This window comes from Cetorhinus maximus, chromosome 10 (assembly GCF_964194155.1).
Source record: "Cetorhinus maximus chromosome 10, sCetMax3.hap1.1, whole genome shotgun sequence".
Lineage (NCBI taxonomy): Eukaryota > Metazoa > Chordata > Chondrichthyes > Lamniformes > Cetorhinidae > Cetorhinus > Cetorhinus maximus.
The window spans coordinates 61,553,408-61,578,600 of record NC_135888.1 but is presented as its reverse complement, the minus strand read 5'-3'; the positions used below and the strand labels follow the sequence as shown (position 1 = coordinate 61,578,600).

At 44.0% G+C, this 25,193-nt stretch overlaps 1 protein-coding gene across 1 annotated transcript; it reads left to right on the top strand.

The window, feature by feature from the left end:
* The first annotated feature begins 984 nt into the window (after window positions 1-984).
* On the top strand, window positions 985-24,807 carry LOC144685328 (sodium-dependent phosphate transport protein 2A-like). Its single transcript, XM_078549737.1, has 10 exons — window positions 985-1,072; window positions 2,697-2,840; window positions 5,873-5,984; window positions 8,659-8,854; window positions 10,469-10,564; window positions 15,079-15,199; window positions 17,637-17,804; window positions 20,304-20,420; window positions 23,057-23,181; window positions 24,235-24,807. The coding sequence occupies exons 1-10, from the start codon at window positions 985-987 to the stop codon at window positions 24,805-24,807; spliced, it is 1,740 nt and encodes a 579-aa protein (XP_078405863.1).
* Window positions 24,808-25,193: the final 386 nt, after the last annotated feature.

The window sequence follows — 25,193 nt, the reverse complement described above, 5'->3', positions numbered from 1 at the left end:
TAACCATGGATTTTTTTTAAAAATTCAGTATCAGGATATGAGGTGTTGCTGATCAGGCTGTCTTTTATGATAAAGGTGGACCTTCTTGTGCTGTGGCAGTAGCAGTTTGATACCATTGAATAGTTTGCTTGATCACACCAGAGAGCATTTAAGAGTCAACCACATTATAATGTGGGAATGGCATCACATAAATGTCAGAAAGGGAAAGGACAGCAAGTTTCCTCCTCTAAAGAAAGTGGTGAAACATTTTTTGTGACAATCCAACAGCTCCATGGTCACTTTTACTGATCCCGACTTTTTAGTTTCAGCAGTTTTTTAAGCTGAATTCAAATCCCCAAAACTGGCAAGACAAGATTTGATCTCTCATCCTGTAGGTTAATGGTCTCGGCCTCTGGATTACTAATCAGATAAAAGAGATTAAATGGGCAAGAACTTAAAAACTAAAGGTTTAGGCAAATACATCATTGAACCAAACGGGTGTCAGTATGGAAGCAGTGAAATAAGACTGGTATTGTCTGCATTCAGGCTCAACAGCTGGAAATATCAGACCTGTGCGGACTTGAAAAGTGATGGATGAGAAAATCCCTTAGGTAGCACTGAACTCAAAAATGGAGAGGTAAAAAGAGACACAGCAATCTTGGCAGCAACTTGCATTTTTATAATAGTTGAATGTAGTAAAAAGGCCCAAGGCACTTCACAAGGAGCATTATCAAACAAAATTTGGCTGAACCACATAATGAGAAAGCTACCTGACGATGATGAAATTGTAACTCTGTCCTTAAATTCATCAAATTTAATTCATTAAATTCTTAAATTTGATTTCCTTTTGACAAGACATGAATGTGTATGTGGAACTGACTATTGAAATCATTGAGTCAAGACAGCGGTGAGGTAAATTTTTGACACAACTGATAAGAAACTGAGACCTTGCTTTGCTTTTCAGGGCTGGATGTCAAAGGGAAAGTGAAATTCATTCTGAACTCGATGATGAAGATGCTGCTACTATTTAGCTTTCTCTATATGTTTGTGTGCTCCCTTGATGTCCTCAGTGCAGCCTTTCAGCTTGCTGGAGGTACTGGATGCTTCATTCTTCACTCGATCTTCAGACAAATATCTTCGTTCCAGATGCAATCAAACATTATGGGGGACAAAATCAAAATGGTCATTGGTGAAAATCAATATCAAAGCACCTTAAGCAAACTGGAAATAACTGTCTTTAAAACGTTAAAATAATTTGGTACAGTAGGTACAGAGAAATTATTTCTCCTCTGGTCAGGAAACAGGAAAGAGGAACATAATCATAAAAGTAGACTAAAAAGTAGACTAGACATAAAACTACTTTTCGGGGGTAGAGTTAGCAAGCATTCTTTCACATGAAGTGTAAAAGAGATCTAACGCTCTGCTCCACAAGAGACTATGAATGCTGGGTCAATGGAGCTTTCAAGACTGAGATCATGAGGCTTTTATTTGGTAAGGCTATCGAGGGATATGGAGCTAAGGACGGCGTTGAGGCACAGTTCAGCTATAATCCAATTGACTGGCGGAGCAGATTGGAGGCATTGAATAGCTTACTTCTGTTGCTATGTATCAACTGGGGCCAGAAATCGGGCAGTACATGGGTATGGATAGTGCTTGTTTATCTTTTGGGCCTGGTCTCAAAGCCCTGAATGATGGGGTGTAAGTCTGCTTTGACCTTTAGCTGCAAGGATCCTGTGTGCAATAATACATATATCCTGTGCATTTGGTCAAATATATTCCCGATTTGTTGCTTCTTTTGAACCAAGCAGACAGCTAATTAAATTCTGCTCAATCCCAACATAAATGTATTTATCAGCCTGTCTTATTCAATCAGTGAGTCTGTCTGAAGGCTGAAGAAAAAGGGTAAAAAAAACTGTAATGTGAAAATAGTTATTTATAGAATAGTCCAGTATAGACGTTGTGAACTGCTTATTATTTTCTATTATGATGAGGAGTCCACAGCACTGTGAAAATCTAAGGCACATTACTGTGTAATTCTATGATCCCTATTTCAATGCCAGAAGTGTGATCAAATGGGATTCCTGGTTGACTCCATTTGAGGACATGGGCCCTGTCCCAAATCCCAAGTGTGGACAAGGCACATATATAGAAAGTCCACAGGTGCCCTCCTCCAAAAAAGTTGACAAGGAATTAGAATCCATATCACTCTGATTGGAACAGCCAGGAATTATTAATGGGCTGAAGATGAAAGCTTTAAAAAAAAAATAACTCCTTTCCCCCAACCTATCCTCACTCCAGAGAAACTACCTCCTCTGGGATTAAACACCTTCCTGTTTTAGGCAGCTGCCCAGGTATACCTAAGCTGTGAGCCTAATAAATTTAGCAACAGCCCAAAGACACACACAGATTGGACAAAAGCCTTCCCCCTACTGAACTTGTCAGCATTGGGCCCTATTCATACCCGTAAAATGGACGGAATGCACGCCAATTTCTGCTCCAATATTCTCTGAGTGAGATCACCTTCAAGTCTTCCCTTTTCCAAAAGAGAATAAGACCAATGAAATATGCAAAACTTCAGGGATAACAGATTTGTGAAATAGGCCGGAGGAGCCAAATGACCTACTCTTGCTCCTATTTCTTATCAATCCGCATTGCCTTGGCAGACATGTGTGCAAATATCTTGCTGGGCTTGTGCCAATGAAGTCTCTCTCTTTCAGGCAAGGTGGCTGGTGACATTTTTAAAGACAACGCAATCTTGTCTAATCCTGTGGCTGGACTTGTGGTTGGAATCTTGGTCACTGTCTTAGTCCAAAGCTCGAGTACGTCAACATCCATCATTGTCAGCATGGTGTCATCAGGATGTAAGTAAACCAATCCTGTATACAGGAAGATCAGGACAGCACAAGAAATGAAGGCAGAAGGAGGGAGATAGAGGTCTCTTGATTCATCTTATATCACGATCACCCGTGAAAAGTATGAATAAAAATCATAATGTATCTAGATCATGAAATGGTGATTTCAAAGACCTTACTGTTGGGAGAATGTCAGAAAAACAGGTGTCTGCACACATATAAATATTTTCAAACTCGCTTCTGTTTCTTTTATGCCATAATCTACTTGCCAGAGATGAGAATAGAAGTTTGTTTAGCTTGCTCCTTGTTATAATTCCCAGTTCCCACCTGGTGACTCCAAGATTTTGAAGGTGCTGGCCACAGGCCCAGGCCACCCATTCATGAAGCTGCTGGAACAGAATTTCATAGTGTTCTTGAAGAGGAGATTCAGCTCCCACATTTTCTGCAGCCAGTAGCTTCAAGACATTAAGGGTAGTGGAAAATGGCGACCAGGATATCAAACAGGCCTAGGGTATGGATGACATTGCACCCTGTGCTATGTTAGCTGAATTTTACAATCTTGGTGTCTGAGCTATTAACCCCATATACCCTCAAGCACAGAAGTGCTTCCACCTAGGTAACATCATCCACCTCTGACCCTTCCTAAACCCATTGTCTTTACTACCTCCAGACTCAACTATTCCAATGCTCTCCTTGCTGCTCTCCAATTCTTCACTCTGAAAATATTTCAGCTCATCCAAAAATCTGCCACCCATACCATATTCTAGACCATGACTGATCAGCCTAAACTTCCAATTTAAAATTCTCATCCTGATGTTAATTCCTGTTATGTATTTTTTGTCTTTCTATGACTGTAACCACCAACTGCTCTACTCCTGCCCCCCGACCCCACCAGCTCTCTGGCCAGAATTTTATTCTACCTCCCACCTGCTGGGAGTGGGCTGGCAGGAAGAAGGTAGGAGGTAAAATTGGGTGGGGTGGTGGGGTTCGAGCTATGTCCATTGCCTACCCACCTCCACTGGTATTTTACCAGTGGCAAGATAGATATTAGGCAGTTTTCCCACCCTTGTTCAGGCCCTTAAGTGGCCAATTATTGGACACCCTCCCATATGGAAGCAGAAGCCACAATCTCAGGCAGTTAACTGTCAGGTGACCATAAAATCTGGTCAGGGCTTTCCAAACAGGCAGAGGCAGACTTGCCCCTGACCTTTCAACTGGTGGGTGGGGGCAATGCATTTGTGCAAAGCCCAGCCCACTGTTTCATTGACTGAATCCTCCCCCACTTCATTGGTGGCTCTGGCCTCAGCCATTTAGACCACCTGTTCTGGAATTTCTTTCCTAAGCCTCTTCACTACACCAACTCTCTCGCCCTCCTTTAAGTCCCTTGTTATGACCAATGTCTTTTACCAAGCTTTTGGTGAATCCTTCTACTATCTTCTTCTTTGTCTTGCTGTCAACTTTTCCCGATACTTTTTCAACAAATTGCCCTGGGTTTATACCTGTTTTTCGCCACTCCCAGGAGATCACATGGTGTTCGGATAGGGTGGGAAATTGCCTCTTGTGAAACATCTTTTCTCTGTTAAACGCACTATATAAATACATATTGAAGTTGTTGGTGGTGATTGTTGAATTTACTTTAAACTGGCTGACCACAATTATGTTTGAATTCTTCTTGAATTATCTTGCCATGTCTTAGCCTTAGTCAGATTCCCCTGTGATGATCAGGTACGAGGCTTTGACTTAGCACTTTGCAAAAATATAGATGTTTCCATCACATAAACTTGTGCAGGTTTGCTTATCTAAGATTTCTAAGGCACTGATATCTTGCTTGTCTAACTTTAACAAAGGGTTCCGTTAAAAAGTTTGGATGAATCCTTGAATAATCCCATTTTGGAGAGGAAACAAGATTCCTTAGTTTTAAGATGTCAATGAAATTGTGACTCATCTGCTCTAACACATTGGGTTATAAATTCGTCTTGGTCTTCAATGGATAAGAAAATCAGACAGAGTGTAAAACTAGCTGCTGCTTTTCTCTCTTCCATTTTGCACCTCCACTCAAGATGAATTTCTATCCCATTCTGTCCTTGGACCTCAGTGCAGTGGAGCTCCATGCCTCACTCTTTCTTCCCTTCCTCCTACAATCTACAGGCTATTAAAACATAAACCTGCTGTCACCCAACCACGACTTCCGGGATTACCTCATCCTCACCGAACCCAAGTTCCCAGTGAGGGGGCTGTGTTTGAAGAGAGAGAGAGAAAGCAGGTCGGACAACCAGCGCTGCAGAGTGGGATTGGTGAATCTACCCTTTTCTCTTTCCAGCCCTTGGTGGTTTCTTGTGATTGTGGGTCTTGGCCCTCCCTTTAGGCTTCTCAATAAGAATTAAATAAATGATGCTGAAGGAATTGCGCACTGATAACAGATACACCCGGTACATACAGAGAGGAAAAGACCCAATGGTCCATCCTGACTCTCCCACCTAACTCTCGCCTTGTGCATCACAAGATATACATTCCCCACCTCATCCAAAAACCACGTGCTCTCCTGAGAGAGACAAAAAACCAAATAAATATTATAGCCAATTTGGGGGAAAAAATCTAGGAAGTTCCTCCCCCAACCCCTTAGGCCATCAAAACTAGTCTATGACAGCACTAGCCCACAATAATGATATAAAGTGCCTATCTGTTGTACAATGTCAAATCCACCCCAGCCAGAATTAAGTCCAGCTGTCGCTTGAAAGGATTCAACAAATTCGGGTTCACTGTATGATCGGTAACCTCTTCCAGACACCAATACTCTTGGAAAAGAACCAACTTCTGCCGAATTCTGACTTTGCATGACTTTACATTACGAGACGGTAACTGCCTCAGACAGATAATCTGATGATGGTGAATATAAGTGAATATGTGCAGGCAGATATGCCAGACGTGTTCCAATGGATCAGGAATACAATGGAGGAATTTGTGCTCATTTGTAAAAGTGTTTGGTTCTACTTCTGCAGTATACTGAAGAGAAAAATTCAACTTATGGCTTTGCTTTTCAGTACTGGGAGTGCGTTCTGCGATTCCCATTATCATGGGATCCAATATTGGAACCTCAGTGACAAACACTATTGTAGCCCTAATGCAAGCTGGAGACAGAAATGAATTCAAACGGTAAGTTGGTCCATTAATTATATTGCAGCAATTAGAAGCCATTGGGCTTGGGTTTTTTCCAAAGCATCTGGGATTTGAGTAGCCTTGTTTCCATGAGGGTCAATGAGTTCAGTCCTGGTCAGGATTAATAACTTAATCTCATGTTTAATTGTCTTCAATACTCAGGCTATCTACTGCTGCAATGATCAAAATAAGGGACGTTAGACTTTCCATAGTCCTGTGTCAATAAATTGTGCCTGAACAGATATATCAATATTGACCCACATTCTACCTGTGTGGTGAGGTGTGAACCGTCAAATAGAGGCTCAGGGGGTACAGCAATGAAAAGTAAGGATTTCTTATTAGAGGACAATCTTGTGGCCTTTCCATGATTATCTAACTCATTTGTATGTATCTCTGTCAAGAACATAGACTGGATCTCAGAATACTGTTCAAGATTAGCAGCAGTGGTGAAAAGGTTTGTTGCAATGTGAAAATCAGTGAATAATTAACCTTGACTATTTAGCAACAATGTATTCGACAGGTAAACCCACATATTTTGTTTCCACCATCAGTGCACTCCCTATCTGTCCTGAGAACACAGCGTCATACTGATGGATGGTCACCCAGGTTGTGCTAATTCTCCAGCGCATTTCTCAATTGGCCATCCTTCAAGGCCAAGGGTGGAGTTTCCTTTTCTAAACTCAGAATGAAACTGCACACAAGCCTACCATTTGCAGCCCATTAAACCTCAAGTTAAGTTTTGCGTATCAGTGGGCATTTTAACTATGCAGGAGGATGGGGTTGGTGGGGGGACATGTTGGGTGGTTGGGGGGGGCACACCTCAGCCGATCCTGATCCTATCCTTGACAACCTGAACATCTGGGGAACAATTTTCCCCCTGTCAGGGGGGCAGTGCAGGAGCGGGTGTGTGCGGGTGTGCCTCCGATCGGGGGCGGGCCGCAACTTTACGTGAGCAGGCCAATTAAGGCCCGCCCAGCGTGACGTCCGCCAGGAAGTGTTATGCGCTCCCTGTGCGGGTGTGGGGGCGGAATTCCTCAACCGAGATTGACTGCGCAAAAGAGCGCACTAATCTCCCTGAGGCTAAGTGCTGCCTCAGGGAGATCGTGGCCAAATTTAAAAATGGTGAAGGGGCAAAAATAAAATTACCCTGACATGTCCCCTCATGTGACACTGTCACAAGAGTTGGGACATGTCCATCACTTTTAATCAAAAACAAAAACAAAAATACCTGGAAAAACTCAGCAGGTCTGACAGCATCTGCGAAGAAGAATACAGTTAACGTTTCGAGTCCGCATGACTCTTCAACAGAACTAAGGAAAAATAGAAAAGAGGTGAAATATAAGCTGGTTTAAGGGAGGGTTGGACAGGTAGAGCTGGATAGAGGGCCAGTGATAGGTGGAGATAGTCAAAAGATGATTGACGGTGGTGATATTATCTAAGGAATGTGCTAATAGGTGACATTAAGGGTAGAAAGCAGGACGAGCAAGGTACAGATAGCCCTAGTGGGGGTGGGGTGGGGGGAAGGGATCAAAATAGGCTAAAAGGTAGAGATAAAACAATGGATGGAAATACATTTAAAAATAATGGAAATAGGTGGGAAAAGAGAAATATATATAAATTATTGGGAAAAGGGGGATCGGAAAGGGGGTGGGGATGGAGGAAAGAGTTCATGATCTAAAGATGTTGGACCCACCCCACCCCCACTAGGGCTATCTGTACCTTACTCGTCCTGCTTTCTACCCTTAATGTCACCATTAGCACATTTCTTAGCTAATATCACCACCGTCAACACCGCTTTGTCCTTCTGTCTATGACATCTTTTGGCTATCTCCACCTATCACTGGCCCTCTATCCAGCTCTACCTGTCCCACCACCCCCCTTAAACCAGCTTATATTTCACCTCTTTTCTATTTTTCCTTAGTTCTGTTGAAGAGTCATACGGATTCGAAACGTTATCTGTATCCCTCTCCGCAGATGCTGTCAGACCTGCTGAGTTTTTCCAGGTATTTTTGTTTTTGTTTTAGATTTCCAGCATCCGCAGTTTTTTGCTTTTATCTTAGTGTTTTTACTTTTAATCAAACATTTATTAAATTTTTAAAAACCCTCATGAAATCTCATCCTGCCCGTGGATGAGGTTTCATGCTTTTCCTGAAGCCCGCCAGGGCTCCCGGCCTGCCCGCCAACATTAAGTTTGGACGGGCGGGTCCATTAATTATTTCAATAACTTTTTAAATGGCCTCAATAGGCCGTTGACAGGTTGACCTGAAAATTGAAATGACGCGGGGTGACATCGGGAGTTCCGCCAGACGTCATCCCGCTTTATTTTTTGTGTCGGCGAGCTCACCGCTCACCGACCTAAATATTCTGGCCCTAATTTCCAACAGGGCTCACTAGATAACAAACAGGTCATGGAAACCTTGACCTGATTTTTTCTCTAACCTAGCAACCTTGAAGCAAATTGTCTCACCAGCTTTGGCAGGACCAGGACAGACCAGAAACCCATGCATGGGGTCTTTCAGATCTATACAGAGCTCAGGCCACGCGCTTATCAATGAGCTGTCTGGGAATCATCTTCCTATCACTCTGTGGTCCAAAGTGTGATCATTCAAGTTATTTTCTAAAGCAAAAGTCACTCAAGCCATTACCACACATTCTTTTCAATTAATTACAGGGCTTTCGCAGGTGCCACGGTACATGATTGCTTCAATTGGCTCTCTGTGTTGGTGCTGCTGCCAATCGAGGTAGCCAGCGGCTTCTTATATCGACTCACTAAGGTTGTGGTGGGGAGCTTTAAAATCCAGACAGGAAAGGATGCACCAAACCTCCTTGGTATCATTACAGATCCATTCACTGATCACATTATACAGGTATGGGCAGTAGTTATCCTATTAATAGCATCTATTACTTACCCCATTTAGTTTGAGCATGATGCACCTAGTTCAATTTTAAATTAGTGGTTTTCCAGTCATATTGCATCCGGCTCGAGTAGAGCATAAACACCGGTATTGTCCAGTTGGGCCAAATGGCCTATTTCTGTGCTGTGCTTTCCATGTGATTCTATGCAATAAATAAAGGGAAGAAAATACGACTGCAGTTCAGATTCCTGCAACTTATTCCAAAAGAATGTTACAATAGCATGTTGTAAATTTTGTTAATTACAGGCTGGAATGAGGAATAATTCAAACTTAAGCAACATTGTCAAGGAGGTATTGTGGTGCAGTGGTAGTGTCCCTGACTCTAAACCAGATGCTCCAGGTTCATGTCCAGGATGGGTAAGGAGGGTGTGTTCACAACATAACCAAACAGTGGTTGAATGCTACCCCTGCAAAACCTTCCAACATATGCCAATAGCACGTGGCAAAAGTAAGAGAGATTCCTGGTCAGCCATGTGATGGGGCCTTCCAGATCAAATACAGCTCAGGCCATGAGATTTCCAGTGACAGAAAAGAAAGTTGAGCCTCAGCCATTGCTTATTTATAGCTTTGGTGCTCTATTGTGCAAGTAAAAGTATATGTTTCCACAGCAACCTGGGCCCTGTGAGGGGGTGGTTGGCTCAGTCGCCTGGTCAGATTGGGGCCAACAGCATGGAGTTCAGCCACTGTTCCAGCTGGGGTAGATTCAAGACCTGGGCCCTACCCATGGTAGGCACTGTAGGTTGGATTTGTCTTTGGGAAGAGAACTAAAGAAGAAGCAACAATTAATTCACTTTTTATATTACTGACAGCTCCTTTTGAAATGCCAATGGTCAGATGACCAAAATCTTGAAAGTCCCTGGTATCTCTCCAGACCATACTAAAGAGTTTGTTTTAAGCTGAGCAAAGATGAAATTGAACTGAATTTCCAAGAAATCATTTAGATTCATTTTTCTGCCATGTTGACAAGATATTAAAGGAAAATAATCACTGCTCAAAGTTTAAAATTTGTTTACAAAGAATAAGCTTAGCTGTCAGGTAACTTTTTTTTAAAAAGAGTTCACTCAAGGAATAAGATGGGAGAATATCTACTTGAAGTATAGTACTATGTTATACTACTGCTAGCTATGTGTTTTGTTCATTGCTGATTTCATAGCTTTTAATATTTTTAACTTCAAATGAAATCCAACCTGATGCTCTACCATTTTAACAGACTGAAGTGAGATTTTACAAAGCTGGAGAATAAGTCCAGTAGCTGAATGTAACTGTTAAACAGGGATTCATGCTTGTTTTCCTGGCACAAGGCTACAAGTTAACTGAGCTACAACATGGGAATGCCGCTAGTAAAATCATCTTTACATGGTATCCCACAACAACACAGGAGAGGTCACCTGACCTCTCACTGCACCCTGTAACTCACTGTATGCAACACCGCAGGACATCCACCAATAAAACTGTATTCTGTTAGAATGAGCAATGCCATGTTAGTGCACGAGTACTAGGTTAAACTGAATATTTGGGAAAGGTATGTGCTTTCCTTCTTTCTATGAACTTGTGTTTTACTTTTAGCTTGATAAATCTGTAATCACTGCAATAGCGATCGGGGATGAAAGTTTTCGGAATAAGAGTCTCGTGAAGATTTGGTGCATCAAAAGGATTGTACAAGTAAGAAAGTGCCCCAAACTGAGAAATGTCGAATAGTCGAATATTGCTTCAGCTCGAGGTATTACTTTGAAGGGCGGGCAGACTAATCTGACCATGCGATAGGTGATCTGATATATGACCATTCCTTCATTATTGCTGCGTCAAAATCCTGTGTACGCAACAGCTCTGTGGGAGTACCTTCACCACATAGACTATTGAGCTTTAGGAAGGTGGTTCACCACCACTTTCAAAGAGGCAATAGGAGTAAAAGTAAGCCATTTAACCCCTCGAGCCTGCTTCATCATTTATCGAGATCATGGGATGTGAGCATTGGTGACAAGGCAAGCATTTATTACCAATGAATAAGAAGGAAATTTCACAGAGTGGGATTGCTAAAGGCATGACTGCAGAGGTGGAGTGAATAAGAGATGGATGCACAAGAGGCTGCGGTCAGAGAAACAGAGAGTTTGGGGGCACTGTAACCTAGTGATTGTAGAGATGGGCAAAAATAAGGTCATGAGCTTAAAACACTGACAAGCCTATAGTGTTGTCGTTGCTTATATATTATTGCTTATATATTATTAAACCTGAGCAAGCTTTGTTTTATTCATTCACGGGATGTGGGCATCGCTGGCTAGGTCAACATTTATTGCTCATCCCTAACTGCCCTTGAGAAGGTGGTGGTGAGCTGCCTTCTTGAACCACTGCAGTCCATGTGATGTAGGTACACCCACAGTGCTGTTAGGGAGTGAGTTTGAGGATTTTGACCCAGTGACAGTGAAGGATTGGCGATATCTTTCCAAGTCAGGATGGTGAGTGACTTGGAGGGAAACTTCCAAGTGGTGATGTTCCCATCTATCTGCTGCCCTTGTCCTTCTAGATGGTAGTGGTTATGGGTTTGACTACCTAAGGAGCCTTGGTGAATTCCTGCAGTGCATCTTGTAGATGGTACACACTGTGGCCACTGTACGCCAATGGTGAAGAGAGTGAATGTTTGTGGATGTGGTGCCAATCAAGCAGGCTGCTTTGTCCTAGATGGTGTCAGGCTTCTTGAGTGCTTTTGGAGCTGCACTCATCCATGCAAGTGGACAGTATTCCATCACACTCCTGACTTGTGCCTTGTAGATGGTGGACAAGCTTTAGGGAATCAGGAGGTGAGTTACTCGCCACAGAATTCCTAGCCTCTGACCTGCTCTTGTAGCCACAGTATTTATATAGCTAGTCCAGTTCAGTTTCTGGTCAATGGTAACCCCCAGGATGTTGATAGTGGGTTCAGCAATGAATGTCAATAGGTGATGGTTAGATTCTCTCTTGTTGAAGATGGCCATTGCCTGACACTTGTGTGGCGCGAATGTTACAGGTGAGCTCAATTCTCTGGGCAGTTTCTCTTTTGTTGGCCTCTAACTTATTCATCCATTTCTTGTTTTATCACTAAAAACAATTTCAGATGATGATCTAATCCCACCTGTGACTTGTTGTCACGTGATTTGCCTCCACATCAATCCTCATTCCCACAGATATTTATTGGCTAAAAGAATGTCTTGTAGAGCAGTTTGGCGTTAACCATTTGAAATGACCTTTCCCTTCCTTCGAACATGATGCCTCAATCAGAAAACAGGAAAGTGGGAATCAGGGAAGAGAAAGAAAATGAGAGACAGTCAGAAAAGGAAGGAAAAAGTGAAAGATAAAGAAAGGAGAAGAAAAAAATAAACAAATGAAAGACAAATGCCATTGATGTTGGGTTTTAGAAAAATAAAAAAGCTTGGATTTGTACTTGAAGAGCTGTTAACCTATAAGACTATGGACAAGGGCTGGAAAGTGGGATTAGATTGGATAATTCTTTGATGACCAACACAGACAATTATCTGATTCTATAAGATAAAAACTGATGAGAATGGATTAAATAGCAAAAAGCTAATAAAATAAAAAGGGCAGTCAGAGTGGCAAAGAATCAAGGGAACAATAACAGGGAACATAATTAAAATGCATTTTATTTTATTCAAAGCTGCTCTGTTTTTTTATCTTTGTATATTTAAATCATTGTTATCATGATAAAACTATAACGGACATTCAGACAAAGCCATTTGTGTTTATTTCACCTCATTGAGCTGAAAATTTACAGAACATTCAACCCAGGGAGACTGTCATTTTCCTGCCCTGCATTAGATGAGTTAAAACTACTCACCTGATGAAGTAATATCGATTTCATATAATATAATTAATATATTTTATACATTGAATAATGTACTAAGTTGAGCAATTAGGCAGGCGATAACCATACCAACATCTCAGGGGTAATTTTATTCCATATAGTGTATTGTTTCCAATTGGTTCTCATTTTCTGGGATTACATTCAAGGCATGTTTTCCATGCTGTTCACAACACTGGCATTTCAGTCTCTAGAGCAGGAAGAAATAATTTGCAATTATGTAGCTCCCAGAATATCTCAAAGTAATTCACAGCCAAGAAAGTGCTTTAGAAGTGTTGTTACTGTTATAATTTAAGCGAACAGTGCTGTAATATGCTTTTAAGGGATAGCAGCATGCCATCGGTAGAAGGGAAGTGTGTCATGTAATCCAGTCTCAATTTCACTTTGGCCCATGAGCAGAACACAGCACACACCGCTCTGCTGCTGATGTCATCAAGCCTTCTATCCATGTATGTCTGTTCTCATGTGCCTAGCCTAAATAAATGAACCCATGTTGTGTTTACCCAATCCCTTATGAGTGATTGGTGCCATTATATCAGTGTAACAACACAATGTGGTGTTCAACTGTGGTCAAACAGCCTGGCAGCAAGATTAAGTACAGGTATGGCATGGTGTGCAGCTTGGAACATGCTACATGGCACAAGATGACCCTTGGCATTTTGGTCAGGCTGCAACAAAGTCACAGGCGAATATAACCACTCGTTTGTGCACAACTAGGTCCCATAAACAACAATGAGATAAATAATTGTATTTTATGTACCTGAATTTCTGTGGAGTGGCAATCAGAGTCAGATTGCCACTCCACTCATACTTCCTTACCATAAAAGTTTAGGGGTTGGGATCTCCGGCCAGTTGGGGACATGGGGGGCGATGTCTGGCCAGTTGGTGGTGGGGCGGGGGGTGTTCATGGGGTCTGGCCGGTCAAGGTGGGGTCAGTGGGTTTGGGCTTCTATCCAGTCCGAGGAGGGGGTGGGCCCGGTAGGGGGTGTCCAGCCAGTTGGGGGTTGGTGAGGCCTGGTGAAAGGGATGGTTTGACCAGTTTTGGGGGGGTAGGAAGTTTGTACAGTCAGGGACTAACTCTTGCTTCCATCATCGGTCAGTCGGGGAGGGGGGATGTCAGTCAGTCAGGGATGGGGTTCAGCCAGTCTGGGAGGGGTGTCAGCCAGTCGGGGAAGGGGATTGTTGTCCGTCAGTCGGGCGGGTTCGTGCAGATGGCAGGGGGCGTTTGCACAGTCGGCGGGTAGGGAGTCAGGTCGGGCCAGGTCTGGGAAGGGTAGTTGAGGGTTGGGGGAAGTTCCTTGGGGGCAAAGGGGAGTCCCATGGAGTGGGGGAGGCAGTCCCGTGATGGGGGGGTTTGGGGGCATAGGGGATTTCCTGCGGGGTGAAGAAACCGTCCCGTGGCATTCGGGAGTCCTATGTTGTTGGGGGGGAGGATTGTCGGGGGTTAGGGGGAGTCCCGTTGGAGGTCAGGAGTTCAATGGGGGGGGAAGAGGCCCATGGTGGGGTGGGGTACATGGGGAGGGTGGGCAGTCCCATGGTGGGGAGGGGGGTAGGGAATGTCTACTGGGGGTTCAGGAATGTTGTGTGAGTCCTGTGGGGGGGTCAGTGTGGGTCTGTACAATAGTTACCCAGAGGTTAGAAGTGGTTTTAATTTTTCTAACTTTTTCTGGGTAACGATTGATGTAAGACAGTCAGAGCCATTCAAAGTTTGTGATTTAAATCACATTTTCAGATGGTTCCTAGTTCAGGGCAATTGCCCATTGCATGTTTGCACTTCCCAGGCAATTGCCGTGCAATCCTTACCTGGGAACCTCCAGGGTGGGGTTTCCTCAGCGCATCTTTAGGGTACCCCGCACTGATACACTGCCCTGCAGCTTGGAAGTTACAGTCCATATCTTTACCTTTTCACCCATGTGAGATGGAATGGGCCTTTGACCATGGTGGTGGCATGCCTGCCCCTGAGTTAAAAGTTATAGTGTTTCAAGCCCCACTACAGGCAGTTGTGGCAAGTGGAGACCAGACTTTCAGCTCATAAAACTACATTGGACAAGAGATAACATAAACTAATGCAGTGAAAATTTAGAACTGAAGTTAAGAAGTTTGGCTTCGCAAAAAAGAAGGACCAATGCATAAAATAGACTCCTGGGGAGTGGCAAAAACTTTGCAATCATTCAAAATGGCAGCTAGATGCTGTAGATGTTCATTCTGGATGGATCAGCTGAATGAGTTTCCATATTGAACTTGCAAGGAAGATTAAACCACCTGGCTGTTACTGTAGCCTTTTGCAGATTTTTGGTATGTGCTGTTAACTAACTCTTGCTTCCAGCTACAGGACAACATCACCGTGGACAGTATGGAGAAGTGCACATCACCTGAATCATGCTGGCAAGACAAGAATCACACCTGGACTTTAGTCAACAGGACATATGAAGAAAACTTTGAGAAATGTAAGTGTGAAAATAGTTTTCAGAATTTGCTGCTGGTTGACATATTTGTGAAAATGTATACTTTTCTTGAAAGGAACAGGCAGTAATTTTGTGATCAAGTTGTTAAGAAATAATCAAGAGTTGTATTTACTTCTGTCTAGTGCCTTGCCATGTCACAATATGGTTTAATCTAGTTCTCAACATGTGCACATTAACACATACATACATGAAGACATATACATTCCCATACATAAGATCACACAAAAATACATGCATTTAAACACACATACATGCACATGCAGGCATACTAGGATGACCTGACAAGATTTCAGCACATTTCAGCACTGGACGTCCATAAGTCCGGTATTTTGAAGCTCATGCAGTTCGCAGCACTTTGACCCAGCCTCAGGGAAGGTCCGTCCATTCGCGGGCACTTGCTGACGAATCTGGAGGTGGTTCCAAAATGAATGACATCAAAATCAACCAATTAGAGGCTGGGCTGTTCCAAACAGTTACCCTACCAACCTCATGGATAAATGTCAATCATGATCATTTCCAGTTTGGCAATTGTGCCCGCAAAAATAAGTTCCATTGGACTTGAACTCTACCCCTATTGACACCACTCTCAATGCATAATGTTGTCTTCATTGGCTAATACCAATGGCAGTCATTCAAAATCAATTCTAGGTTGGTATTATTCTATATGTATTGGTTATTTTATAGCATACATTAGTTATTAGTACAGTTATTATTGGTAATTATTACTTAAACTTAATCAATAGAGTGATTAATGCAATTGCAGCTATGCTCTGTGCTGTGCTCATTTTAATATCGACAGACCTTAAGTTTGTCGCCATTTTTGCGTGTACGCAAATGTGGGTTTTGGCGGGCCAGTGGGGCATGTTCTGCGTCAGTGGCCAACCTCAGGCACACACATGCAAACACACAAACGTACATGTCTAAACTATTAATACTTGCAGCGATTCTGCTGACTTCACAGCAGAGTCTGGAACAGAACAATGAGAGACTTTGAGACTTAGGGACATCTTTGTCATACACTGTGTGAAATTCATCCTCCAGGTGCCCTCCGATGGTTCGCTGGGAGAATTTCACAGAGAAGGAGAGGCAATATCCAGATCTCAGGTCTGCAGAGTTAATTTTGCCTAGTTGGCAGTTGAGGTGCTGAAATCAGTGAGGAAAAGCCAGAGTTACTGCCCCTATTGAGGTTCAATGCCAGCTTCATGAGAATGGGATATGAGGATTGTGAGGCAAGGATTAGATAGGCCTCAGCAAAATTCCTGTTTTGTCGGACCTCCAACCTGTTCCCCATTACTGAAAACTCACAGTTCAAACATGAAGAATGCCCAGAAGGGTGAATTACAGAGGAATGGTTAATGAAATCATCTCAGCTTCTGCCTTCAGTAGAAGAGTAGGGATGCTGGAACATGTCTGTCATAGAACGCCAGGTTAGCAAGGAAGAGGGGAACATTTTGCTGCAGTTAAAAAAAGTAGTAAATCCCACTTCATTTTCGGAAACCCCACTTTCCTATTTAAATGACCATTTACGTTAAAGATGTCACCAATGCAGTGTATGATGGAATGATTGCAATGCAAGTTTTCGTAGTGACTTCTTAAGATGCATTTGTCAAAGGTGAATCGATGCAGCCGAGGTACAGACCAAATTGAATTGAACATCAATCCATTTAAAGGAAAGTTGGATAAGTCCATGTGGGAGAAAGGAGTAATATGATATGTTGAGCAGATGAGATGAAGTAAGGTTGAAGGAGGCTTGTGTGGAGCATAAACGCCATAATGGGTCAGTCGAGCTGAAGGGTCTGTTTCTGTGCTGTAAAATTCTATGTAATTATATGAATGATGGAACAGTGTGATCCTATACTCCTATCTGTGTGGTATGCCATTGACTGATGATGTGGGTGGTCTCATTACCCAACAGAACTCAAAAGTGTAGCCAATCCAATCTCTAGGTCACCAACAGAATTGGAGAATCACTTCTTCATAAACATGGCAATCTCTTGCTGGGACTATTATCTCCTACTGCAACCTACTAAATTCATTAAAATCTCATTGTTTCGACATGCTGTGTGCCAAGATACAGAAATAACACTCTGACTGACTTAAGCATGCTGACACATGGCACTGACTCAGAGTTGAGTGAATTGGCCTCCCCTCTTCATCAAACTGTAAGGTTCCCAGACCCACTCCTGAACTGCTCTTCTGTGTATGTTTATGTGTGTGAACTGATCTTTAATTAGACAATGGTGGAACTCCCTGTGTGTTTCAGCAGTTGTAGTCACAGAATGGGAAATGGGCCATTGGATTGACAAGAGCTTGGGGATGATGTTGCTCAGTGAGCCGTCCATCTTTAGTCAGTGCAGGAACCACTTGCCATAATCGGGAATGATTGCTTGATTCTGCAATGTTTATGCCTTGTTTCCAGGTAACCATTTGTTTGTGAACTCCACCATGTCCGATCTAGTGGTGGGCCTGATCCTGCTGGCTGGCTCCCTAGTGGTTCTCTGCACTTGCCTGGTACTAATTGTCAAGCTGCTGAATGCAATGCTGAGAGGGCAGGTTGCGAAAGCCATCAAAAGAGTCATTAATACTGGTGAGTTGCTGACTACAATGAAGTGCTATGTTCTTCTTCTCTTCCTCGTAAACATGCCAATCATGCACAAAGATTGGTGAAACAATAATGTGGGTTTTTTATTTGAAGATAAGACTACATATAGATAGAGTTAACTGGGAGGCTAAGTATGGTACAGCTAATCTCCACTGCTACTGCTTGCAGACTGTTTACCAGTCATGGGACTACTACATCACATTCTGTGTCAGTAGTAGTAGTGATTGACAGCAGTTTGATATGTCCCCTTAAAGGTACATATCACCATATCACAACATAAAGAGCTGTATTCCCCATTGTTTCTCTCGGAGACTTGCCTGTACCAGGCAAACAGTTAACACAAATACTTAAGTGTTGCCATTTCTTCTAAGAAGAAGTTTAACAAGCCAAATTTAAAGTGAAATAAAAACAGGAAACGCTCAGCAGATCAGGCACCATATTGAAAATAGAGTTGACCTTTTAGATCGCTGAATCTTCATCCAATGGGTTATAGTCCTGAAATATTAACTCTACCATACCCTCACCACAGATTCTGACTGACCTCATCAGCTCTTCCAGCAGCTTCTGCTTTTAGTTCAGATTTCCAACATCTGTGATACCTTACTCTTTGTCTTATTGAAACTGAGCTCAGAGTATCACAGTTTAGCATCTTAAACGGAACATGCACATTTTCATCATGAACTGTTGACCGTTCCAAAAATGCCCATAAGAAGCCTCACAGGTCAGGCTCTGAAACCAGGGATCTCGGCCAATTTAAGTAATACTCAAGGCCAGGATTTTCTGTTCATTGGACGTGCATGGTGGGCGTGCCAGGGAGCGGCCCGCCGCCTGCCATCAGCACCCCTCCCACCGCAATTTCACGCTGGATGGCCAATTAGCAGCCAGCCAACACGAAACGTGCGCTGAGGAGCTCAGCATTACTGGGGTGCGGGAGCAGGAGGAGGCCGAGAGGTAAAGTTTGTGCATGTGTGGGGGAGCGCGCACCGAAAGCTCCTGAGGGCACAGAGCTTCGTCAGGGAGCTGAAGAATTGTAAATTCAAAACTAAAGATTTTAAATATGAGAGAAACAGGTCACATGAACAGGGGCGTATTAAAAATGATGTTTAAAAGTTTTATTTTTTTAAAATCACTGTTCGAAATCTCATCCCGCCCGTGGATAAGGTTTCCTAAAAATTCCAAAGGCCGCTTGGCCGATCCGCCCGCTCGCCAACCGTGAGGTTGGACGGGCAGCAAAAAATACTGATTAATTAATTAATGGGATTAATAGCTTTCTTAATTGTCAGCGGACACACTGCCGACTCTCGCGAATGCCCGCTGACCGAAATATCGCGCACTATTTTACGCCCAATCGGGTCAGGCGCACCCCCTCCCACGGGACGTAAAGTCCTGCCCCAGGTGTCAATCCTCATTGCCAGAGCAGTAGGAATGTTACAGCAGTAAAAGCCAACCATCCTACCGCTCTTTCTGATATTGGCTGCAGAATGTTTTTTTATATGTCTGGTGTGCTTGCCTCCCACCAAGAATTAACATTGCTAGTTAATAGCGAGTGGGAAGTTGCATTGCCTAATGGATAGGGCGGCCATTTGCATCAATCTTGTAAGCTGCCTGACAGAAATCAAATCTGGGAAGATATCAATATCCACGTCAATGCAGGAGTTCAGCAAAGGGTCTCATCATATCAAGGGTACAGGCAGAAGCTGAACTTCAGTCATTAGGGACAAAGAGCACACATGGGAACAAGAGTTGCTGCAGTCATTACATATAAAGTGACTGTAATTGTATACAAAAGAACAGACTATCACTCTATATAATGACCAGAGCAATTCAGCCCATGTACCCCAACCCCCCAATTCCCCTACCCAACTCTTGATAGTTAACAAGGTCATATGTGTAGGACAACAAGGAATACAGGTTCTCACCGTAGCAGAAGCTGGAAGTTCTTGGTGTCAAAATTAGTAGTAACTGAGCATTAATGTGCAAAATAGCCTGAAAATGTGTCACAACAAGTCCCGACCTAACATTGTCACTGGGTCAATACACTGGAACTCCATACCTGACAGAGTGTGTGATGCATAAGACCACAGTGTGTGCAGCGGTTCAAGAAGTAGGCCACCACCACCTTCAAGGGCAACTAGGGATGCTCAATAAATGCCAGTCTTGCTGGTGACACCCACACCCCAAAGAATGTTGAAAGAAACATTCTATTGTGGAGGACAATCACCTTACCTGAGGACTAGTTATAAAAACATATTAAGAAGAAACAAATCCTACATTGCTAATTTGCAACTGAGGATAGCTGGTTATAAAGGAATTTCCAGTTATTGTCAATGGCCATCAAATAGTTATTGAGACTCATTACTGTTTGAGGAGTCTATCAAGTCTTGAAAGGCCATGCAATAAGTTGCAGTAACTCAGGAAAGAGTTAATGTTCTGAAGGATAGCAGATAGAACCTATTTCAATGCATGTTCTCTGTTTGATTTCAGATTTTCCATATCCATTTGGTTGGTTGGCAGGATACCTTGCCATGGTTGTGGGAGCTGGCATTACATTTGTTGTCCAAAGCAGCTCAGTGTTTACTTCGGCCATCACGCCCCTCATTGGTAAGTTCACCAACAACTAGAAAACATGCCATCCTGGTGGCCAATCCATAAACTGGAGGAAGAATCATGGAATGAATTCATGGAGTGAGGCCATTGGGCCTACTTTGTCTGCGCCAGCTCTTTGATAAAGCTTTGTTAGAGCTAGTCACACTCCCCATGGTCCTACAATTCTTTCCTTTTCAAGCATATATCAAATTCTCTTTTGAAAGTTACTATTGAATTTACCTCCTCCACCCTTTCAGGCAATGCATGCCAGATCATAATGCCAGCCGGCTCTTTCAGCTGATTGGCCTCCCTGGTTCTGGGTCGCCTGTTGGCCCAAATTGGATGGTAAACTCAAAAGCACCCTGTTAATTAGCCGCCTCCCATAAAATCATGCACACGAGTGCACCGCTGACACGGACAGGGTTGGGACCCGGAAATAGATACAAAGCTTGTGATTTTTATAAATCCGGAAGATTTTGGCCCATGCCTCAATTTGTGAAGTGCAGAATGCTGATTTCACAATCTTATCAACTCACCCTGCCATCTTCAAAAATTTGCATATGAATCCAAGTCTCTCGGTTCCTCCTAATCTCGTTAAAATTGTAGCAGGTTTATTTATTGTAACAGAATTGTGGTGATGGTGGCATAGTGGTAATGTCACTGAGTTAGTAATCCTGAGGCCGAGGGCAAGGCTCTGGGAACATGGGCCTGAATTTCACGCTCCCCTGCCAGTGGGTTTTTAGGCAGGGGGGTGCGTGAAATTGAAAGAATGGGATTCGCTCCGGGTTCCCGCCCATCTCGTCCGTGCAGCGATTTTATGCTGGAGCGGGCAAGGCCTCGGGCGGGAAGCCTGCCCTTGCTCCACTTGAGGCCCTTAAGTGGTCAGTTATTGGTTACTTAATGGCTGTTTCCCACCCAGCCTCAATTTTTAGGCTGGCGGGGGGGGATTTACTCAGGCAGGGAAGGGGGATGGTGGGGATACCTCCATCAGAATCTCCCTTTTGACTGCAGGCACCACCACCACCAACCCCCCTCCCCCCTTTAAAGTCCAGTGGCTGCTGGTCCGACCTCCCCCCAACACCTCACCCCACCCCCGCCAGCCTCTCCCCCCGACACCCCGATCGTCCTATTTGCCCCCTTGAGGCCTTCCCTACCCTGGGACCCCTTAAACTTACCTTGTCCTCCGGTCCCGGGGCTTAGGCTCAGGCATCTCCCTAAAGCTCCCCTTCGGTCCACTGCAGCTTCTGTCCCTGCAGGGTCTAGAGAGCTGCTGGCCAATCAGATTGGCTGACAGCTTTCTAAGGTGGGACTTCCTCCTGAGTGAGGGGCGGATATCCCGCCTGCAGCCAGTTGACGCTTCTTTGAGCGTGAAATAGCTGTGGGGCACTCAGAGTCGGCGGGGAGGTGCTCCCCGCCGACTCTTCGGATGGTGGGGAGGAAGACCCTACCATCCAAAAAATTCAGGCCATGTGTTCAAATCCCACCAGGGCAGCTGGTGGAATTTAAATACAATTAATAAATCTGGAATTGAAAGCTGTCTCAGTAAATAGTGACCATGGGACTATCATTGATTGTTGTAAAAACCCATCTGGTTCACTAATATCCTTTAGGGAAGGGAATCTGCTGTCCTTACCTGGTCTGGCCTACATGTGACTTCAGACCCACAGTAAGGTGGTTGGCTCCTAACTGCCCTCTGAAATGGCCCAGTGCTAGTCAGTCTAAGGGCAATTAAGGGTTGGCAACAAATGTTGGCTTGCCGCTGAGGCACACGTCCCATGAATAAACAAAGGAAATAATATTTTGGACAGAATTTTACCATCTCCAATTGGTGGGCTTAAGGCAGGGATGGCCAGTGAAATAATCGGGGGTTACGTCGGCTGGGGGATGTTTCCCAGTGGTGGGCTGTGAGGCGGATCAACTGCCTGATATTTAAAGGCCTTATTAAGGGCCATTTTGCAAAGCTTCTGGCATCCTGCCACATGGGGAGAACGGCAGCTTCATGGAGGCAGCTTCCTTCCAGCAGCCTGCGGGGCCATCAGAGCCCAAAGAGGGAGCCACAGGCAGGAAAGGCAGTCCCCCATGGTCCCAACAACGGCAACCCCCTCCACCCCTCCTGCCCCTCATCCTCCCCCCCACCCCTGCCCCCAGCCCCTTACCACAGCATTCTGATTTTCATGGGTCATGGAAAGGCTGTGCCATTTTTAAATTTACAGGTTTGAGAGATGGTTTGATCTTTCTGAGAATGATTGATTCCACACCTTTGCAGACCTTTAAAATTTAACTCCCTTCCCAACACTCCTGGACTCCAGGAAGACACAGAATTTCCTTGTACACAGTGAGGACATCAGTGACACCAATTACGCAACATTCCCCTATTACTTCCAGCAGAGAATTCCGGAGGTACTGAATGTAAGTCAGCCTGTTGTCAGAATGGCTCCCAAAGGAAACCTTCTACCTGTCCTATTAGAATTTCACTGCACAATCGGTATAACTCCAGTGGCAAACCCTGACTTCAAACCTTAAATTATTGACCACCAAGGCTTCTTAGCTTGGATATTTTAATACTTGATAAGTTAATGGTTGCTGTATGTACTGTTTGATCAGTTGGATTGTGTTGAATTGGGCCTATGGTGCTCTTTCCTGTTGTCTAGGTATTGGGGTGATCAGTATTGAACGTGCCTACCCTTTGACCTTGGGATCCAATATTGGCACCACCACCACTGCAGTCTTGGCAGCTTTGGCCAGTCCAGGTGACATGCTACCAAGTGCATTCCAGGTAAGACCAAACCTTTGTCAATAAGTTATAGCTGTTTGTAATTGATGATGAATACAAATGTGGAAATGCTTCCAAGACTATGTTCCCTAACTTGCTTCATTCATGGAGGTGCTGACCTAGGCTGGGCCATGGCTGTATAGAACAGTGGCAGCCCTTTGACACCAAATCCAAGTGCTCATCTTTCACATGCTCACCTGTCTGTCCAATGTGCTTCAGCCAGTATTCAGCCATGGAGGTCCATCACACCATGTTCTAATGCACACTTCCCAGCAGAAGGCAATAGATGGTAGTGGAAAGCAGAAAGCTCAGTTAACTTTAAGTCTCCTTAGATAAAGAGCGCTGAGACCAATTGTAGTTCCCTTCTTTTTCATTGGCTGAGGCAATTAGTGCAGAGCAGACTGAGGGCTGAATGTGAGACCTTCAGGCAATCACTGACTTTGCAGACGTTTCCTTGCATCTTCAAACTGACCAATAATAAAGGATCATTTGATGTAAAGAATCATGCAGTTGAACAAGCTAAGCAAGCCGATTGGTCCAGTGAAAGGAAACATGGTGTCATTGAAAAATGCATGACCGATGGAGACAAGTGATTTGCTATCGAGGTGATTTGCTCAGGAACCCTCTCTATTATTGCCTTCAGGCCTGTTCACATGAAACTATGCAACTGAGGCAGCAAGCCACACAGAGGTAGCTGTAGCCCAGTCAGTAGCACTTTTGCCTCAAGCCTTTAATTGAGACAAAATTAGACCCCATGTCTATTCTAGACTGATTGATAGAGAATTATTCTTCACTGTCATTGCATCCAAAGTCCTAGAAGGCAAACTAAACAGACTGTGGTCATTCCCATCTAGCATTCCCTATCTTTCTACACCAGAAACACTAACATGTCATTGCTCTTTCTGGATGTTAATTGGCCTCTTATATTTCCAGCATTTGCAGTCTTTCTTCATCTTGAAAAGGATCTTGCACAGTGTTGTTCTTGGATCAGTTCAAGGTGGCTTTGCCTAAGTAATGAGGAGCACCTATTTACATTCAAACTCTTTCTTTTTGCAGATTGCTCTTTCCCATTTCTTTTTCAATATCGCTGGGATTATACTGTGGTACCCGTTTCCAATCACCCGCTTCCCCATCCGCATGGCAAAGACCTTGGGAGAACGAACTGCCAAGTACCGCTGGTTTGCTGTTTTATATCTGATCATCTGCTTCCTTCTGCTGCCCTCGCTCATCTTTGGACTCTCCATGGCTGGTTGGCAGGTTCTTATAGGAGTGGGTGCCCCCTTTGTGGGTATCCTTGTCTTCATAGGCATCACCAACGTCTTGCAAACGCGCAGGCCCAGCTATCTGCCCAAGAAACTGCAGTCGTGGGACTTCCTCCCAGTCTGGATGCACTCCTTGAAGCCAATGGACCGTGTGATAACTAACGCTGCCCTCTGCTGCACGGACCATTGCGTTTGTTCGGACAAGTCGGAGACCCGGGAAGGTGCCAGTTGCAGTGAGAAATCTCCACAGATGAAGATGAAAACTGCTTGCGACAACCCAGCCATTGCCTACTTGGAGGAAATTTCAGTCGGGGCCTCGTCTCCCATATTAAACAGGTTGCCTGTGCTGGATGTCACGCCCCTGTAGCACCAGATCGAGTTTCCTATTGTTTCCTTGACATTTTTCAAAGTTGCAGATTTCTTCTTTCTTCCCCTTCCTCCCACCTCACCTTCCCATCCCACTCCGAAAACCCTCCTGCTCCAGCCCCCAGGTCCCCCAACTCGGACAGTACAAGTATGTTTCTGAAAGTCCTTGGGAGCCGTTTTCCCTTCGCGTTCAGATGAAGTGAAAAGATGTTGCCGGAAGTGACTGCTATGTTAGTGGAAGGATCCATGTTACAGATAGCCTGACAGCTCCCCAGCTGACTTAGCAGAGACACCTTACCCTGTTCAAAATGAATGAGTTAAAGGCCCTGTTAAAATTACGGATAAAGGAACGTCACGTGAATCCACTAAACCTCTGCCCACTTTGGT